Source organism: Rousettus aegyptiacus, unplaced genomic scaffold (assembly GCF_014176215.1).
Source record: "Rousettus aegyptiacus isolate mRouAeg1 unplaced genomic scaffold, mRouAeg1.p scaffold_m13_p_5, whole genome shotgun sequence".
Classification (NCBI taxonomy): domain Eukaryota; kingdom Metazoa; phylum Chordata; class Mammalia; order Chiroptera; family Pteropodidae; genus Rousettus; species Rousettus aegyptiacus.
This window is the reverse complement of record NW_023416308.1, coordinates 75284509-75301486: the sequence shown is the minus strand read 5'-3', so window position 1 is coordinate 75301486 and position 16978 is coordinate 75284509. Positions and strand designations below refer to the sequence as shown.

The 16978-nt window shown below is 33.9% G+C and overlaps 1 protein-coding gene and 1 pseudogene across 1 annotated transcript in view; both read left to right on the top strand.

The window, feature by feature from the left end:
* The window catches only part of RNF169 (ring finger protein 169), a 76112-nt gene that overhangs the window by 25139 nt on the left and 33995 nt on the right, over window positions 1-16978 (top strand). The window contains exon 3 of the mRNA XM_016161483.2: window positions 15222-15368. Coding sequence (XP_016016969.1) covers window positions 15222-15368 — 147 coding nt within the window. The remainder of the gene's footprint in view (window positions 1-15221; window positions 15369-16978) is intronic.
* Window positions 3464-3578, top strand: LOC118603184 (annotated as a pseudogene).

Below are 16978 nucleotides of genomic sequence, written 5' to 3'. Positions count from 1 at the left end.
TTTAAACTGAATGAAAAAAATCAGTCTTAACAAGGTCATGTTAAGGAGAAAAGATACTTAATTACTATACATTCTTTGACCCTTTTTAAATGCGGTCATTAGATGTTGACTTGGGTCCTCATGCTTTTATGTTGGTATTGTGAAATTATTTTTTTGTTCATTTTTTGGGGTTTAAAAAAATCAATTACAAAGCTTTTTTCCACATAGTAAGAAATTATTCTCAGAGACCACATCAAAAACACCACAAATGCCTCTTAAATAAAATTCCAGAATATGCAGACTCTTTGTTATGGTATACCTTTTCAGAACTTGGAGAATATAGAAAATTTAAAGTTATCAGCTTGAAGATAGAGAGAAAACAGGGCTTGGCGGTAGGAAAAAAGAGGTAAACCAGAAGGCATAGTAAGAGGTAGAGGTTTTTTATAAGCCTTGGGAGAGAGAAGAAGCCTTGAGGCACTGTACTTTTGTTTTTCTTAGGAGGAACAGGAAGATAATTTTACAAGGGACTAGTAGCTTAATGTTGTTGAATGAAACTAGGAGAGTTCCTCCTGTATAAACTGGATTGGGTTTGTAAAACACTCTCCTATGTTATTTAGATTAAATAAAAGTTAGCTATAGGTCCCTCTCCCCTATACCCCAAATATCCAAGTTATCCTGCATCCATTGTACAACCTGGAAAATGGAAATTCAAGTCATAAAATCAAATGTCAGTAGTATGGCACATCCATATATTGGAAAACTATTCAGCAATAAAAAGGAATGAACCATTGATTGATACATACTACTACATGCTAAATGAAAGAAGCCAGATACAAGAGATGACACATTGTATGATTATGTTTATAAAAATGTTCTAAATAGACAAAAGTATAGAGACAAACAATAGATTAATGGTTGTTGGTAGGAGGGAGTGGAAATGAGGATTAACTGTAAAAGGGTATGAGCGACTTTATTATAGTGGTAAAGATTTCTAAAATTGAGTTAAGGTGTGTTCCACAACATATATGTAAAATATGCCTCAATATAGTTATAAAAAAAATTAAAAGACACTAGACATTTGTATGGAGAACGTGATAAAGATCTTTCTCAGAATGCATATTTTCTGAAACAAAACAAAGTAGATATATAATTATCTGGGAATCTCTAGGGGAGGAAGGTCTTTAAAAGTTGCTACTGAGCAAGGGAATGGTAAGTAGAAATTAACTCTACTGAACTCGTTATTAATTTGATGTATAATATACTACTAATATATTTTTTATTTGGTATACTTTGTTATTTTGTATAAGTGGCAGTAAAAACCTTTATAAGGGTTATAAAAAGTTAACAAGAACTTTTATTCCCTTAATACTAGTTCTTTTAAGATGTTTAAATTTTCTTCATGCCATGTGTTATAGTTGTCTTTTTTAAATAAAAATAACAGGAACATGCAGAGCAAATGTGAAAGTTCTTCTTTTCCTTATTTCCTATTCTCTTCCTCAGAAGTAACTGTGTCAACAGTTCAGTGTATATCCTAGATCCTTTATCTGCTTATATACCACCCCCCACATACCCCAAAAGCTTTAATCTTTTTCCATATAGATGAGATCATGATGTGTATTCATTTATTCATTGTGTCCCTACCGTGTGCCAAATATTAGGGATATGGTGCTAAAGAAGATACCCAAGGTTCTTGCCCTCAGGGAGATTCCATTTTATTGGGGAAGATAGTAAATAAGCAAGCATATATTTAACATATATTAATAAAGCAGGATAAGACGAGTTAAGGGGAATGGAAGAGAAACTTGAGGAGACACAAAAATACTTTTAGTTAGAGTGATTAGGGAAGGTCTCTCAGAGAAGGCAGCATTTGAATTACAAGCTAAAACATGAGGGAGCAAACCAAGTAAAGGTATGAGAGTAAAGAGCTGTCCAGGCAAAAGGAACAGCAAAGGCCCTGAGACAGAAAGAAGTTTGGCTCATTCAAGGTAGTGTGGCTGGAGCTGCGTGTGCAAGTGGTGGATGGAAAAGTAGTATAGGGATTTGATGGGGGATAAACTAGGAGAGATAGAAAAGCCAGACCAAAGAAAGCCTGATTGGCCTGGCAAGGAGCCTAAATTTAAGCGTGATGGGATGCTAGTAATATGACCTGGCTTTACACTTTTAAAAGGTCTCTGGCTGCTGCATAGGGAATAAACTGTAATGGGCCTAGGAGTTAGTAATTGTGAATAATAAGGACCCCAAAATAATGACTCAAACAAAAGAGGAGTTTTATTTTTCTCAAGTAACAAAAACCAAAAACCAGAGGTAGGCAGTCTAGGACTGATATGGCAGCTCTGTGACATCAGAGATTCAGGCTCTTTTTGTCTTTCTGTTTGACATCTTCTAAGTGTGCCTGTCTCATTGTGGTATAAATTGGCTGATCCTTCTGTAGAATCACATCTAGACAGAAGGCAAAAGAGCACATGTTAGCTGAATTGGGTCCCTTTAAAGAGCTTTCTCTAAGGCCCCACCCAGTGACTTCACCTTTTATTTTATAGTTCAGTATCACAGACTTTATCTAGATGCCAGAGAGGCTAGGAAGCGTAGTATTTTAGCTGGGTACGTTAACTTCCTAAGTAAAATCAGGGTTCTCTTTTTAAGGAAGAGAGAATAGATATTGGGTAGGCATATGGCAGTCTCTGCCTCATGGATCAAGAATGGAAATAAGACCAATTAAGACTCTTTTGGAGTAACCAATGTGTTGGGTTTAACCAGGGTTTAGGTTTTACCAGAAATAGGGATAGATGTCAGTCGACTTGAAGGTATGTACAAGGAAGTTGTTATAGTTTTAGACTATGGTCATTTATAGAGCGAATTGAGAACATAGTGTACATGATGGACAGTAAGAGTTGTACAATCAATGCACTGGAAGTTTTGAACAGTGATAAAGAATTGTAAAAGTAGGGCTACTAGCATACAAATAAAGCCGGAAAGCTAGGAAGTGGTGGTTTAAATGTGAGAGGCTTAAAAGTGAGAATAGGAGGTGGGTTAGTTATTGGACATGCAAAAGTTTAAGGTATGATCATAAGAATAGATAACTGAAGTAGGATAGACAAAAAGACTTAGAAGGAAGTAAAGGAATTGAGACAGTATACTGATATTGACAGCTTCAGGAATGATCCCTGGGAGTAGTTGGAGATAAACTTAGATGGTCAGCTTCTCTGTGCATTAGCAGAATTGACAGAGGTAGGTGACTACCCACAAAGAAGGGCAGTAGGTGTTGCAGTCTGATGGTAAATACTTCAAAGAAACTAGAATTTTTAAGGAATATGATCTACTCTGTAATTTGCTTATTTTTTACTAACAATATAATTTTAGGGGGCAAAGGGGCTTTCATATAGGTATTTTTCCATTCTGAATGATATTTCATAGTATGGATGAGGTATAATTCACTTGGTTAATGGTTGTTCCATTATTATTGGTCATTTAAACTGTTTCCCATTTCGTCTACGGCCATGCTGCCCTGAATAAGCCCGATCCTGTCTGATCTTGGAAGCTAAGCAGAGTCAGGCCTGGTTAGTACTTAGGCGACCACCTAGGAAGACCAGGTCCTGTAGGCGTAAAAAATAAAAAAATAAGGGATTGTAAAGCGACAAGATCCTTGCAGTCTGTGAGGTCAACCAAGGGTTGCCTCGCCTATAAGGAAGGAAGGGAGGAAGGGAGGAAGAAAGGAAGTAAATTAGTTTCCCGTTTCCCTCAATTTAAGAGATAACTGCACTGAACATACATGAACATATGTTAGCAAATACTTCCTTTAGGTTAGATTCCTAGAAGTGAAAGTGCAGGGTCAGATGGTATATGCACTCTGTGTTTTGGTGGATATTAACAAATTACTTTTTAAAAAGACTTTTCAGCTTACTCTCTCAACAACAGTAAAAGAGATTCCCTTTTTTTCAAATCTTTGCCAAACCATTATCTTTAATATTTTGTTAATCTGAATAAAATGGTATCTCATTTTAATTTACATTTCCGTAATTACCAGAGAAGAGGAGCATCTTATGTTTATTGGCCAGTCATGTGTTTCCTGTGAATTGCTTGTTTATAAACTTTAGAGGTGAAAACCAGTTCCATCTTTTGGATATTTGTGATTTTAACTGCTAATGGCATGCTTTTTTTTGGTTGCTTTTCTGAAAAAGAAGTTTTCTGACATTTTATGGGGTTTTAAGGAGAAAGGGTATTAGCATGTGCTCAGTCCTCCATCTTGCTACACTGCTTAAGGAATTATTCATTCTTAAAAAAATATATATATATATGTACATGCACATTTTTGTTATATTCTTGTGTGTAGTAAATATGTTGAAATGAAAAAATTTTTAGGGAGAAGTTATTTCAATATTGATTTCATTTTATATTTCCATTCTCTATATGAGTGTCATTTTTGTCTTTTGAAATAATTTATTCCTTTCTATAAGTTCTATTTGTTGATTTTAGCTTATTTACATCATTATTCTGCATAGAGTATGTTAGGTCGTTAGCTTTGACCAGGTGGTTAAATAATAGTTGTTTTATGTTAGAGCTGGGAAACATACAATCCAGCATACTCTTGTTTGTCTGGGAATCACTGGACTTGAAGGTTGAAAGGAGGGGAAAAAACAACCTTTGCTTCTAGACTGCCTGTCTACCTGCTTTCTGTAGTGGGAAAGATGAACTGCTTTTGATAATTCTGTGAATCACGAGCAGTTTAGGCTTTCTCTGAATTGGTTTACTGACTTACCCATTTTCTTTTTTTCTCCTTCCCCACTGGTTTGTTTTTCTGGAGTATTTTCCTCCCCATTGCTGGCTAAATTTTTCAAGCAGTAAGCATGCAGTTCTTAGGTTTAGCCAGGGCACAGAGTAATCAGATATGGTCAATGAGTTGCTGAAGTGAATAATGTCTCTATAAGGCAGACATTAACTTTTGTGAAGGAATTTTTTTAAAGGTAAGTAAACTTTAAGACCTAATTATCTTTGAAATTATAGTCCCTTTAAAGTCCCTTTTATTCTTTTTCTTCCATGAACTATAAAATATAGCATGCTTTATTAAAACTTGAACATTTAACTTAAATCTATTTGGTTATATAGTGCATCATGAGCTAAATGTTGAGTTGGCTTTACTGCCACCACCCCCGCCTTTTAAAATTTACTTATTTTAAAAGAAGCTTGTGTTTACTTGGTAAGTTTAAAATATGTTCTGTCACATTGCAGAAGCAGCAGGTTATTTGCTTGTAAATTTTTTTCCTATTAGGTTATAAAATCTTTCAAGATGGATGTGTGTTTAGTCTCTTTAACTCTCCATTGCATCTAATTTAGTATCTTGCACAGAGGTATTCATTAGATGCTGATTGAATCATTGATCATATAGTTTCAAAGCCCCTTCTTTTAAGAGAAATGTCTTGTATAAGGATGTACAGCTGGCTCATGATAGAACTAGATATATTTTAAGATTTCTAGAGTTCTTTTTGCTACATGTTTTTTTTTTTTTCTTTTTTTCTTCCTCTGAAATGTTGTTATGTAATCTTTGAGGAAATGCTTACTTTTGGCATGTGCTGACATGCCTCTTTCTGGAAACAGAAAACAGATACAGAAATCTCCTAGTACATCTTTAAGAGCAGGTAAGCTGTATGTTATTAAGAAGCAAAAACTGAAAAGAGTAAGTTTTAGTTTTGTTGGCATGAAGGGAGAACAGTTATCTTATGGGATGCTCAAAATTTTTAAATGTTTTATATGGCTATTTTTTTCCTTTTGCTACTTACAGCTACTCAGATGAGAAACAACTTTATCAAGTAATGTGTTTATTAAAGAAAACACATTTGGAAAATTCAAAGCATGATCAGATTTAATTAGAATAGCAAGTTATTCATGTTATTTCTACAATGTGCTCTTTCCTTGTCTCTTTCATTTATGTAGTTATGTTTATTCAGTAGTTATAAGATTACAGTATAGCACAATAGTTTTTTATGGTTTAGAGAATAGTTTAAATAAAGTCATTTCAATGCTACCTGAAAGCCAAACTAGAGAATTTTCTAGGAGTAGTTGCAACCCTTCTATCTCTTAATAAAAAGTAAATTATTTTGTTGATTAGTGAGGGTTTTAGTAAGTTAAAATAGGTTTACTTTTCCTGTTTATAAAAGCAGAATTATAAAGAAAAAAAGTTAAGATTACAAAATTTGAAGGGAAAACTACCAGTAATCCAGCTAATAACCACATTAAAATTTTTATCATAAATTTAAGCTTAAGATTTCTTACAAAACAGATTAAGAATTATGTTATATTGCCCTTTTTACTAATTTTTTAATATAGCATATCAGATGAAGCTTTCCATATCAATAAATTTAGATACATGCCAACATTTTTAATGACTGTATAGGATAACAGGAAATATCATTGTAATATATCAAATGTATACCAGTATTTTTCTAATAGCCCAACCATTCAAGAATCAGAAATAACTTTAGAAAATATAGTATTTAAAAAAAAATTCCACAATATAATTAAATTTCCTATCTCTAGCCAAATTTGTGTAAAAATTCACAAGTAATCTGCTTTTGGTGAAATTACAAGCTTGGTTTATTTTTCTGGATTCAAATGAGAGTTTAGAGTCTCATTTGTTGCTTACATCTGAGAGTCAACTTTTTGTTTATCTCAGACTTTAAAAAAAAAAAAATGCAGGTGCTCAACAAATCACAGTACAGATGATGAGGCTCTTTTACCCTAATCTGAGAGACAGTATATTATAGTTAAATAAGAGCTAACTGAGTTCAAATTTTGACTCTGCATGTGAATTTGGGCAAGTTAATCTCTGTGTCTAGTTTTCTGGCTTATAAAATGGACATTATAGTTAGCTTATAAGGTTACTGTGAAATAGTGCCTGGCACATAGTAATCCACATATAATTATTATTTTTTAAAAGTTAGAATTCTAAAAAAAAATCTAGCACAAAGTCACCTCCTTCCATTGCTGTTATTAGTTATTTGTTCATTTGAGTAAAAAATGGCTGTCATATTTGAAAGCTGGAAAATTAGTGGTATGAAGTACAAATGAATTCCCAATTTTCTTGAACTCTGGACAAGCAGGCCTGTCTTTGCTTTTTTATAATCAGTGATTTAGAAATTATTTTCTGCTTGTCTTAAAGTGAATGTCCTTCCTTTCATTCAGCCTTTTAGCTTGGCAACTAAACTTTTAACTTACATAGTATCTGCTGGTTCAATTTATGTGTAAACTTGAATGCCTACAATGAATTTTATATGTATTTTTTCATAATGCATATAATAATCTCAAAACGAGAAGTAATTTTAAACACCTTATTACATAAAGGAAATTTACAAAATGTTTTCTTGGCATAAATATTTAGATATGCTTAATTCTAAACATAACATTTAAATTGAAGGGTGGTTGAGAATTTAAAACAAAGCAAGTATATCATCAGTGTAATTTCCTTAAAATTAGGTTAAGTGTCATAATAGCAAATCAGTTGCTTTGGTGCTATTATGTGATTGCTCAAATAGATGTCATCATGGCTCTAGTCTTATGTGCACAAGTTCATTTGCTATGATTTCAGGATGCTGTAAAATGGAAGCTGTAAGTAGTCCTAGTTTTTCTGTGGGCAGCATCAGCAATAGTAACCAATTAGATCCTATAGAAGTGGTAACTGTTAGTACCAAATGATAGTCTAGGAACCATATAAAGTATTAATTGCTGTCCATACCAAAGCAAATTGAAGTGCTCTGACACAAATTTAATTAACAAGTTCGTGTTTTGATGCAGTGGTTCTGAAGCAATAGTCCCCAATTTTATCAGCTTGTATTATATTACTTTCATAATCCCCATAAGAATTTAAAATATTTTTTAATGTTTTCTATTAAAGAATAAATCCTAGACAGCACCAAAATATAGTCAATCTATTTATTGAGATAGTGATAGTTAGTGGGTACAATCTTATGGACATAAGTATATTTGTTAGATTGCTAAAAATATATTGAAAATTAACTTCCAATTTTCCAATTACTACCTTTGTAAACTCCTTAGGGGTCTGGGGTTCCAGTACCTTTGGTCCACAGATAACTAGAAAATGTAGAAAATGAGTTAAATGTATGTAACTCATATAATTTACTGAATGTTTTCACATGTCATTTTATAGGGAAAAAAAAATCCATTTTTACTTGTGTGTTAGGGGTAAGATTAATGAAACACCACGAGGTGGTACGGCCCCACAACTAACTCTCACAAAGTATTTCTGAAGTCTACTATCATTGGGTGGTGGACCATTTTACCAATTCAGATATGAAAATTACAGATGCATGAATATGTGATCTTTAAAGTGCTATTGGGCAGCACTCCTCCCATCAGCCCTGTCTGTGCCCATGGTACTATCAGGTTGGTTACCTTTTACTGTGGAATTGAGAGAAACTCACTAAAGCCTGGGGACTGGTACAATCATTAAAATAGATATAGTTCGTGTCATAAGAGAATGTTTGTTGGAAAGATCTTTTAGAATTTGGTTAGTCCAACCTCATCATTCATTTAATCACATTCTACTAGAATGTAAGCCCCATGTGAACAACTCCTTTTTGGTCAGGGATGTCTACCATTAGAAATAGTGCCTAATACAGACTGTTGTGCTCTGCAAAGATTTGTGGAACTGAACTTATTGAATACACACCCTGTGTCTAGAACTCAAGTTAGAGAATGAATAGAACATGGTCCATGATCAAAAGAAGCTCATAGTGTCTGAGGAAGAGGCCTGAAAACAAGTAACTGGACACAGTAATTCATGTTTCAAACCCATCATAGAAGTATATTCTGGGTGTTGTGAAATGTATTTATAAATACTTCATTTGAAATACTGTGGTATGTTTATGTGTTTATTCTATACTCTAAGGATGGCTAGTTAACGTGAAGTACTAATAGAGAATATACACTCTGGGGTGGTTACTTAGCATTTGAAAGACTGTAATCAGAACCTTCACTAAATATGTTCTTCTAAGTCCTTCAGTTATTTCTATCATCACCTAATACCCGAGTGAGGTGTGTTACCTATCATTAGAAATGATTTCTAGGCCTTTCGAGCCAAACTTCTCTTGCTCAGGCCCGCTTCCACATATGGAAGTGTACTTTCCCTTCTAATAAACTTTTAAAAACAATGATTTCTAAATTTTAGATTTTTGTAATATTCAAACAGATATAAAAGTTGAGAACAATAAAATGAAACCTCATATACCTATTACCCAGATTCTACAATTATGAACATAAATACTTTTTCATGGTGAAATGAATATTACTCAAGACATGTGGATTAGCTATAAATACTGTACAGGCAGTTCTACCCTTGCATGAACAGGATTTAAGAATCTAGTGATTTCAGTAGCTAGTTCCTTCTATAGAACATTGCCCTGTGGGAAGTAAATTCTATTTGGCTATGTGCTTAGCTGTTAGTGGAAAATTCACCTACCTGATTGTGAACAGGCTACATTTTAGCAGCCTTGAATGAACATAGCATGCAAGATATTTATTGTAGTATCTAAAATGATAGAGAGCTAGCTGGGACTTTATGATACTTGCAGAGTACATTATATGACTTGTAAAAAAAAAATTAAGTGCTATAAAATATATGTAACATAAACTTTGCCACTTTAACTCTAAAATTCAGTATACTTAAGTACATTCACAATGTTGTGCAACCATCACTGCTATGTTTTTCTACAAGTTTTTTATTACTCCTAACAGAAACTCTGTACCTTTGAATCAGTAACTCCCTATTCTGTCATCCCCCCAGCCCTTGGTAACCTCTAGCCTTTTTATTTCTATCAATTTGCCTATTCTAGATATATAAGTAAAGGCATACAATATTTGCCCTTTTGTGTTTGGCTTATTTCACTTGGCATAATGTTTTTAAAATTCATCCACACTATAGCATGTTTTAATACTTCATTCCTTTTTTACAGCTGAATACTATTCCACTGTATGTATATATCACATTTTGTTTATCCATTCATCTCTTGATGGACATAGGTTATTTTCACTTTTTGGCTATTGTGAATAATGCTGTGACGAACACTGCCATACAAGTATCTGTTTGAGTCTGTTTTCTGTTCTCTTGGATATATACCCAGGAGTGGAATTGCTGGGTCATACAATAATTGTATGTTTAATTTTTTGAGAAATCGTCAAACTGTTTTCCACAGCAACTGCACCATTTTAAATTCCTACCAGCAATAAGTGATTTTCAACTTTTTCTATCTGGCTTATTTCGCTTAGCATGATTATTTGAAGGTTCATTCATGTTGTTGCAAATGGCAATATTTCATCTCTTCTTATGGCTGAGTAATAATATTCCACTGTATATATGTATCACAGCCTCTTTAGCCAATTATATATCATAGGACACTTCGGTTGCTTCCATGTCCTGGCCACTGTGAATAATGCCGCTATAAACATCAGTGTGCACATTTTACAGATATGAGTTTTCAAGTCTTTGGGATAAATACCCAGTAGAGGGATGGCTGGATCATATGAGTGATCAATTCTTAGTTTTTTTGAGGAACTTCCACACTGTTTTCCATAGCGGCTGTACCAATTTGCAGTTTCACCAGCAGTGTATGAGGGTTCTTTTTCCTCCACATCCCCTCCAGCATTTGTCATTACTTGTCCTTTTGAGTATAGCTATTCTAACAGGTGTGAGATGGTATCTCATTGTGGTTTTGATTTGCATTTCCCTAACAGCTAGGGATGTTGAACATCTTTTTATATATTTGTTGGCCATTTGTATGTTCTCTGGGGAGAAGTGTCTGTTCAGGTCCTCTGCTCTCTTTTGGGTTGGACTGTTTGTTGTTGTTGTTATTGCTGTTGTTGTTGTTATTGAGTCTTATGAGTTCTTTGTATGTTTTGGATATTCTGTATGTTTTGGATATTCGGCCCTTATTGGAGGTATTGCTTGCAGATATATTTTCCCATTCTGATGGTTGTCTCTTTACCTTGTTGACGATTTCTCTTACTGAGCAGAAGCTTTTTAGTTTGATGTAGTCCTATCCATTTATTTTTGCTTTTACTTCTCTTGCCTTTGACGTCAAATTCATAAAATCTTCTTTAAGTCCAAGGTCCTTGAATTTCGTTCCTATGTTTTCTTCTATGCAATTTATTATTTCAGGTCTTATATTCAGGTTCTTAATCCATGTTGAGTTAATTTTGATATGTGGTGATAGACAACAGTCTAGTTTCATTCTTTTGCAGGTAGCTTTCCAGTTTTCCCAGCACCATTTATTGAAGAGGCTTTCCTTTTTCCACTGTATGATTTTGGCTTTTTTTGTCAAAAATTATTTGCCCATATAAATATGGGTTTACTTCTGGAAGAAAAACATTTTTGATCTTAGGGTAAACAAAGATTTTCTAGACAGGAACACAAAAAAATCCTAATAACAGAAAAAATATATATATATGTTAGACTTCATTGATGTTATAAACTTCCAGTCATTAAGGAAGTAAAAAGGCAAAGACAATGGAGAACATGCTCTCAAAATGGATCTCTAACAATGGACTTGTATCCAGAATTTATATAACTCTTGCACTTAGTAACAAAAATAGGGTAAAAGGTTTGAACAGGTATTTCACAGAAGATATGCTACTAAGCACATGAGAGGATGCTCAACACAATTAGCCAGCAGGGAAATACTTATTAAATCCACCTTACACACTCTAGATTGGCTAAAATTAAAAGGCTAACAATTCCAAGTGTGAGAATGATGTGAAGATGTGAATTACCTGAAATTCTCATGCATTGTAGTGGGAGTATACCAGGCATACCTCATTTTTATTGCTCTATGTTTTATTGCACTTCACAGATGTTGCCTTTTTTAAAAACTGAAAGCAACATTCTCTACCAGCAAAAAACATAAAGCAAGTATCACAAAACTCGCTTTATTGTGGTGGTCTGGGACCGAACCCACTATATCTCAGGTATGCTGGTAAAGTGTTTAGTATAACCGCCATGGGAAACATTTGGGCAGTTGCTTTATAAATTTAAACATATACATTATGATCCCGCAATTCCACTTGTTGTTATTTCAAGCAAAATAAAAACATCTGTCCACAAAAAGACATGAATGTTCATAGCAGCTTTATTCATAAAAGCCCCAAACTAAATAAAACTTAAATGTCCAGTACTTGAATGGATAAATGAATTGTAATTCATTCATACAATGGAATATAACTCATCCATAAAAAGAATGTCTTAATAATAAACTCAGTAGCATGGATGCATCTCAAAAATATGCTGAGTGAATTAAGCCAACATAAAGGAATATATGCTGTATGATTTTATAATAGGCAAAAGTAATCTAAGGTCATAGTTATCAAATTAGGGGTTGCCTAGGGCAGTGGGAAAGGTGATTGATTGCTTGTGGGCTGCAAGGGTCTTTCTTGGGTGGCAAAAAATGTTCTCTATTTTGATTACAGAGATGGTTACATGGATATATACATTTGTCAAAACTCATTGAGCTGTACATTCCATATGTGTTTATTTTATCATATGTAGATTATGCTTTCACATAGTTGATTTAAAAAAAATCAATTCTAAGTGGATCGTCGATCTAAATCTGAAAGGTCAAATAAGCTCCTTAAAGATTTCTTAAACAGGATATAAAAAGCACTAACATTAAACTGTATTAAAACCTGGGACTTCTTGTCTTCAAAGAATACTATTAAAAGAGTGAAAAAGGTAAGCTACTGTGTGTGAAGGGGAAAAATTTACACACACACACACACACACACACACACACCCCTTGTGCAATAGTCCTCCCTTATTTGTGGAAGATATGTTCTAAGACCCCCAGTAAATGCCTGAAATAGTAGATAGGACTAAACCCTACATATACTATGTTTTTCCCTAAAGTTTAACTTACAAATTAGGCACCATAAGAGTAATTATAACAATAAAATAAGGGTCACCTGAACATGAGTGCTGTGATACAACAGTCAATCTGATAACCAAAATGGCTACTCAGTGACTAACAGATGGGGAATGTACCGTATAGATTTGCTGGACAAAGGGATGATTCATATCCTGGGGTTAGATGGGGGAGGACAGTGCAAGATTTCATCAAGTGACTCAGAACAGCACAAAATTTAAAACTTAGGAATTGTTTATTTCTAGAATTTTCCATTAACTATTTTCTGACCATGATTGACTGCAGGTAAATGAAACTGCAGAAAGCGAAATCGCAAATAATGGAAGACTGCTTTATGTACACACACACACAGACACACACACACACATATGTATATTTTTTTTTTTGAAAATTGCCTCAAATCCAAAAAAATGTCAATAACTCCTACAAATTACTAGGGAAAAAACCCAAATACCTAAAAGATAAAAGGGGAACTATGTGAATGGGCACTTTATAAAAGAGGATTTCCAAATAGTAAACATACAATAAAATGGTGCTCTACATCTTTAGTCAGAGGAGAGATGCAAATTGAAGTCATAATGCAGTACCAGTATACACTCAATGGAATGCCTGCAAAAGACAAATAGTACTGAGTGATGTTTAACAAGGCTGAGAGCAGCTGTCATTTTGCTAACTGGGGGATGGGAGTGTAATTTGTACAACCAGTTCAGAAAACTGTGGCAGTGTACCCATACCTTTTGACTAAACAGTTTCTCTTCTAGAATATACCCCACAGACAGTATGTGTATCATGATACATATTCAAAGATATTCACAGCAGTTTATGTATAAATGGCCAAAAATTAGCAACTACTCAAAGTTCCATTAGCAATAGAAGGGTTAAATTTTGTACTCTAACAACAGAATACTGTAAAACAATGAGAAAGAACAAATTGTATATCTATGTGGATGAATCTCACAAGAGTTCAGTAAACGATAACAAATATTATAATGCTAAAACATGTTCTCTTTTGTGCCACTCTACTTTTCTATCCTCTAGAAGTGAAACACCCTTTGGTGTAGCCTACGGTCAAGTTGTTTAACAAGAATTTCTCATATAAGATCATTGGAAAGCACTGATCTTTTATGTGGGTAGTCAGTATAGACTTCAGGTTCGCTTTCTCCCTGACTATGTATAGATTTGCTTTTGTTCCTCTTGTGTTGTTTGACTTGGGCAGAGTTGGAAGTACCTTATTTCATTTGAATCTGTTCCTGACAGAACACTGTGTATGGTGTTCTTTAACTATTCATAATTCTTATTAGACTCAATGTGTTAAAGACTAATTCAGGCTTATAGGAATCAGATCTATAGTAATTGGAAAGACAAGACTAAATATTGTTACTGTTTTGTTTTTTTAACCAAGGCAAGAGCCAGTGAAAATATTTATTCTTTGGCTTTTTTTTTTTGCAAGTATGATTAAAAATATTAGTAGCCTGTAATTGCTTTGATATACATTATGTCATTTAAATCTCACTTAAACCCTGGGCAGTAAAGAAAATAAATGATCAAGAAAGGAAGTTCTTGATGTAAGTAAGTGCACAGCAAGACATTAATACACTGAGTAATTAATTATCATTTACTTATAACAATATCTGCAAAGTAATTAGCATTATCCCTGTTTTGTAGGTGAGCATTTGATGGCTCGTTTGCCAAAGATCATATCGCTGATAAAAAAGTGACACGACCACTAGAACCCAGGTTTTATTGCAAAGCCTATCTTATTTTCATGACATGCTACCTTCTCCAAATGAGGAGCATGTGCCTTTGCCTTACATTTCTTTGTAGGTCATATAATCTTGCCCTATTCTTTGGACCACAAGATAATAGCGTAAATTATAGACTGTGAGAAGTCATTTTTTCTGTTGCTCCTGGCGTAAAGACCTGGCCTGCCTAGCCAGACTTCTCTGGCTCTCTTTGACCTACATCTCTGCTGTTCTCCTGATTCAATAAATTTATATCTGGTTTATGGGAATAAGAAAGTTTTTAGGTTCAGCCTTTTTTGGCAAACTGAATAAGCCTTATTTTTTGATTGTGTATTATCTTAGTTTTTATGGTTTCACATTGCTCAAGAATGCAAAGCAGTTAAATCTTAACCCATGAAGCATATGTTTGGCAAGACTCAAGCAAAAGACTCATTAAAAATTAAGAGGGCTTTATAGTGAGTAAGGAAAATGTCATCAAAACTGCCATGTGATCTGTTTATTCTAATAGACCACTGAGTAAAAGATGTTTTTAAGTCTATAGTCACCTAAAACTCTATTGTCTTTGTGTGATTTGTATTTTTAGCTGAAAGAAGAAAAGCTACAAGAGGAGAAAACCTCTGAAGATCAAATCCACAAACTGTTACCAGAGGATACAGAAACAGGGAAAAGGAAAATGGATGAACAGAAAAAAAGAGATGAGCCACTAGTACTGAAAACAAATCTGGAGCGTGTAAGTAGATCACCTTTTTGATGGACTTCTGCCTCAAAATCAGCCATTAGCCCAAGTGACATGGATCTGAAAAACCTATGTTGGTGAACTATGAGACCAGTAACAGTCATCTGACTATGCAGCTGAAGAGTAATGAAGATCTTAGTGTCCAGATGAGAATTGGAGAAAATAATTTACAAAAGGGACAATGAGGCTTATGTGGAAAGATTAAGGGACTGGGGGGAAAGATGAGAGGAGAAACCTGATATAGTATACTACTTGTGCTAAGTTTTACATGTATATTATCATTTTGACATAATGTGTTGTCATTTAACATTTGAATTTTGTCTTATATCCTTTACTAGGTTTCCTTAAATCTTAAGTTTTACTTCCCTTTATTTTTTATAATGGCTTAAGCAGCACAGTGCTAGATATAAGGTATTATATTATATTATATTATATCGTATTATATTAGATACTTAATTTAAATTTAACCTTATTAGACTTCTAATTGGGCAAAATCTTGCTTGAATTTCCCCCACCCCCCAGCTTTATTGAAATATAATAGACAATTAGTTGCTCATTTTTACATATTTACATTGTATAATTCAATGAGTTTTTTTTCAGTTATAGTTGGCATACATTAGTTTAGTTGTACAGCATAGTAATTAGAGATCTATATAACTCACAAAGTAATTACCTCTCTAAATTAGGTGCCCCCTTTCCCCCTTACATATTACATTATTGACTATTTTCCTTATGCTACACTTTATATCTCCATGACCATTTTGTAACTATCCATTTGTACTTCTGAATCCCTTTGCCCCTTTTCACTATCCTTCCAGTCTCACTCCCATCTAATAGCCATCAAAATATTATCTGTATCTATGAGTTTGTTTCTGTTTTTGTTGTTATTTAATTTTGATTCCACATGTACATGAAATCATGTGGTATTTGTCTTTCTCTATCAGATTTACTCCATTCAGCACAATATCTTTTTCCATCTGTGTGTGTCTTTTAATCTGAAATCTCTTGTAGGTTGCATATGTCAGGGTCCTGTTTTCTTATCCATTCAGCCACCCTATCTTTTGTTTGGAGCACTTCATTCTTTTCTGTTTGAGCTACCTGTTCATAGATATGTAATTATTATCATTCTTTATTCATGTTTTTGATACGTTTTTCTTCTTATATAAGTTCCTCCAACATTTCCTGTAATACTGGCTTGGGGTTGATGAATTCCTTTAGCTTTTTTTTTTGGTCTGGGAAGTTCTTTATCTGTCTTACAACTCTTAAATGATAGCTTTGCTGATAAAGTATTTTTGGTTGTAGATTCCAGCTTTTCACCACTTTAAATATTTTGTGCCAAGCCCTTCTGTCCTGCAAAGTTTTTTTTGAGAAATCAGCTACCAGTCTTCTGAGTACTCCCTTGTAGATAGATAACTGCTTTTCTCTTGCTGCTTTTAAGATTCTCTCTTTGTATTTACACTGTTGGCATTTTAATTATGATGTGTCTTGGTATGGGGGCCTCTTTGGGTTCCTCTTTTTTGGGACTCTCTAAGCTTTCAGGGGTTGTGTATCTATTTTCTTCACCATATTGGGGAAGTTTTCCATCATTACTCCTTCAAATAGGT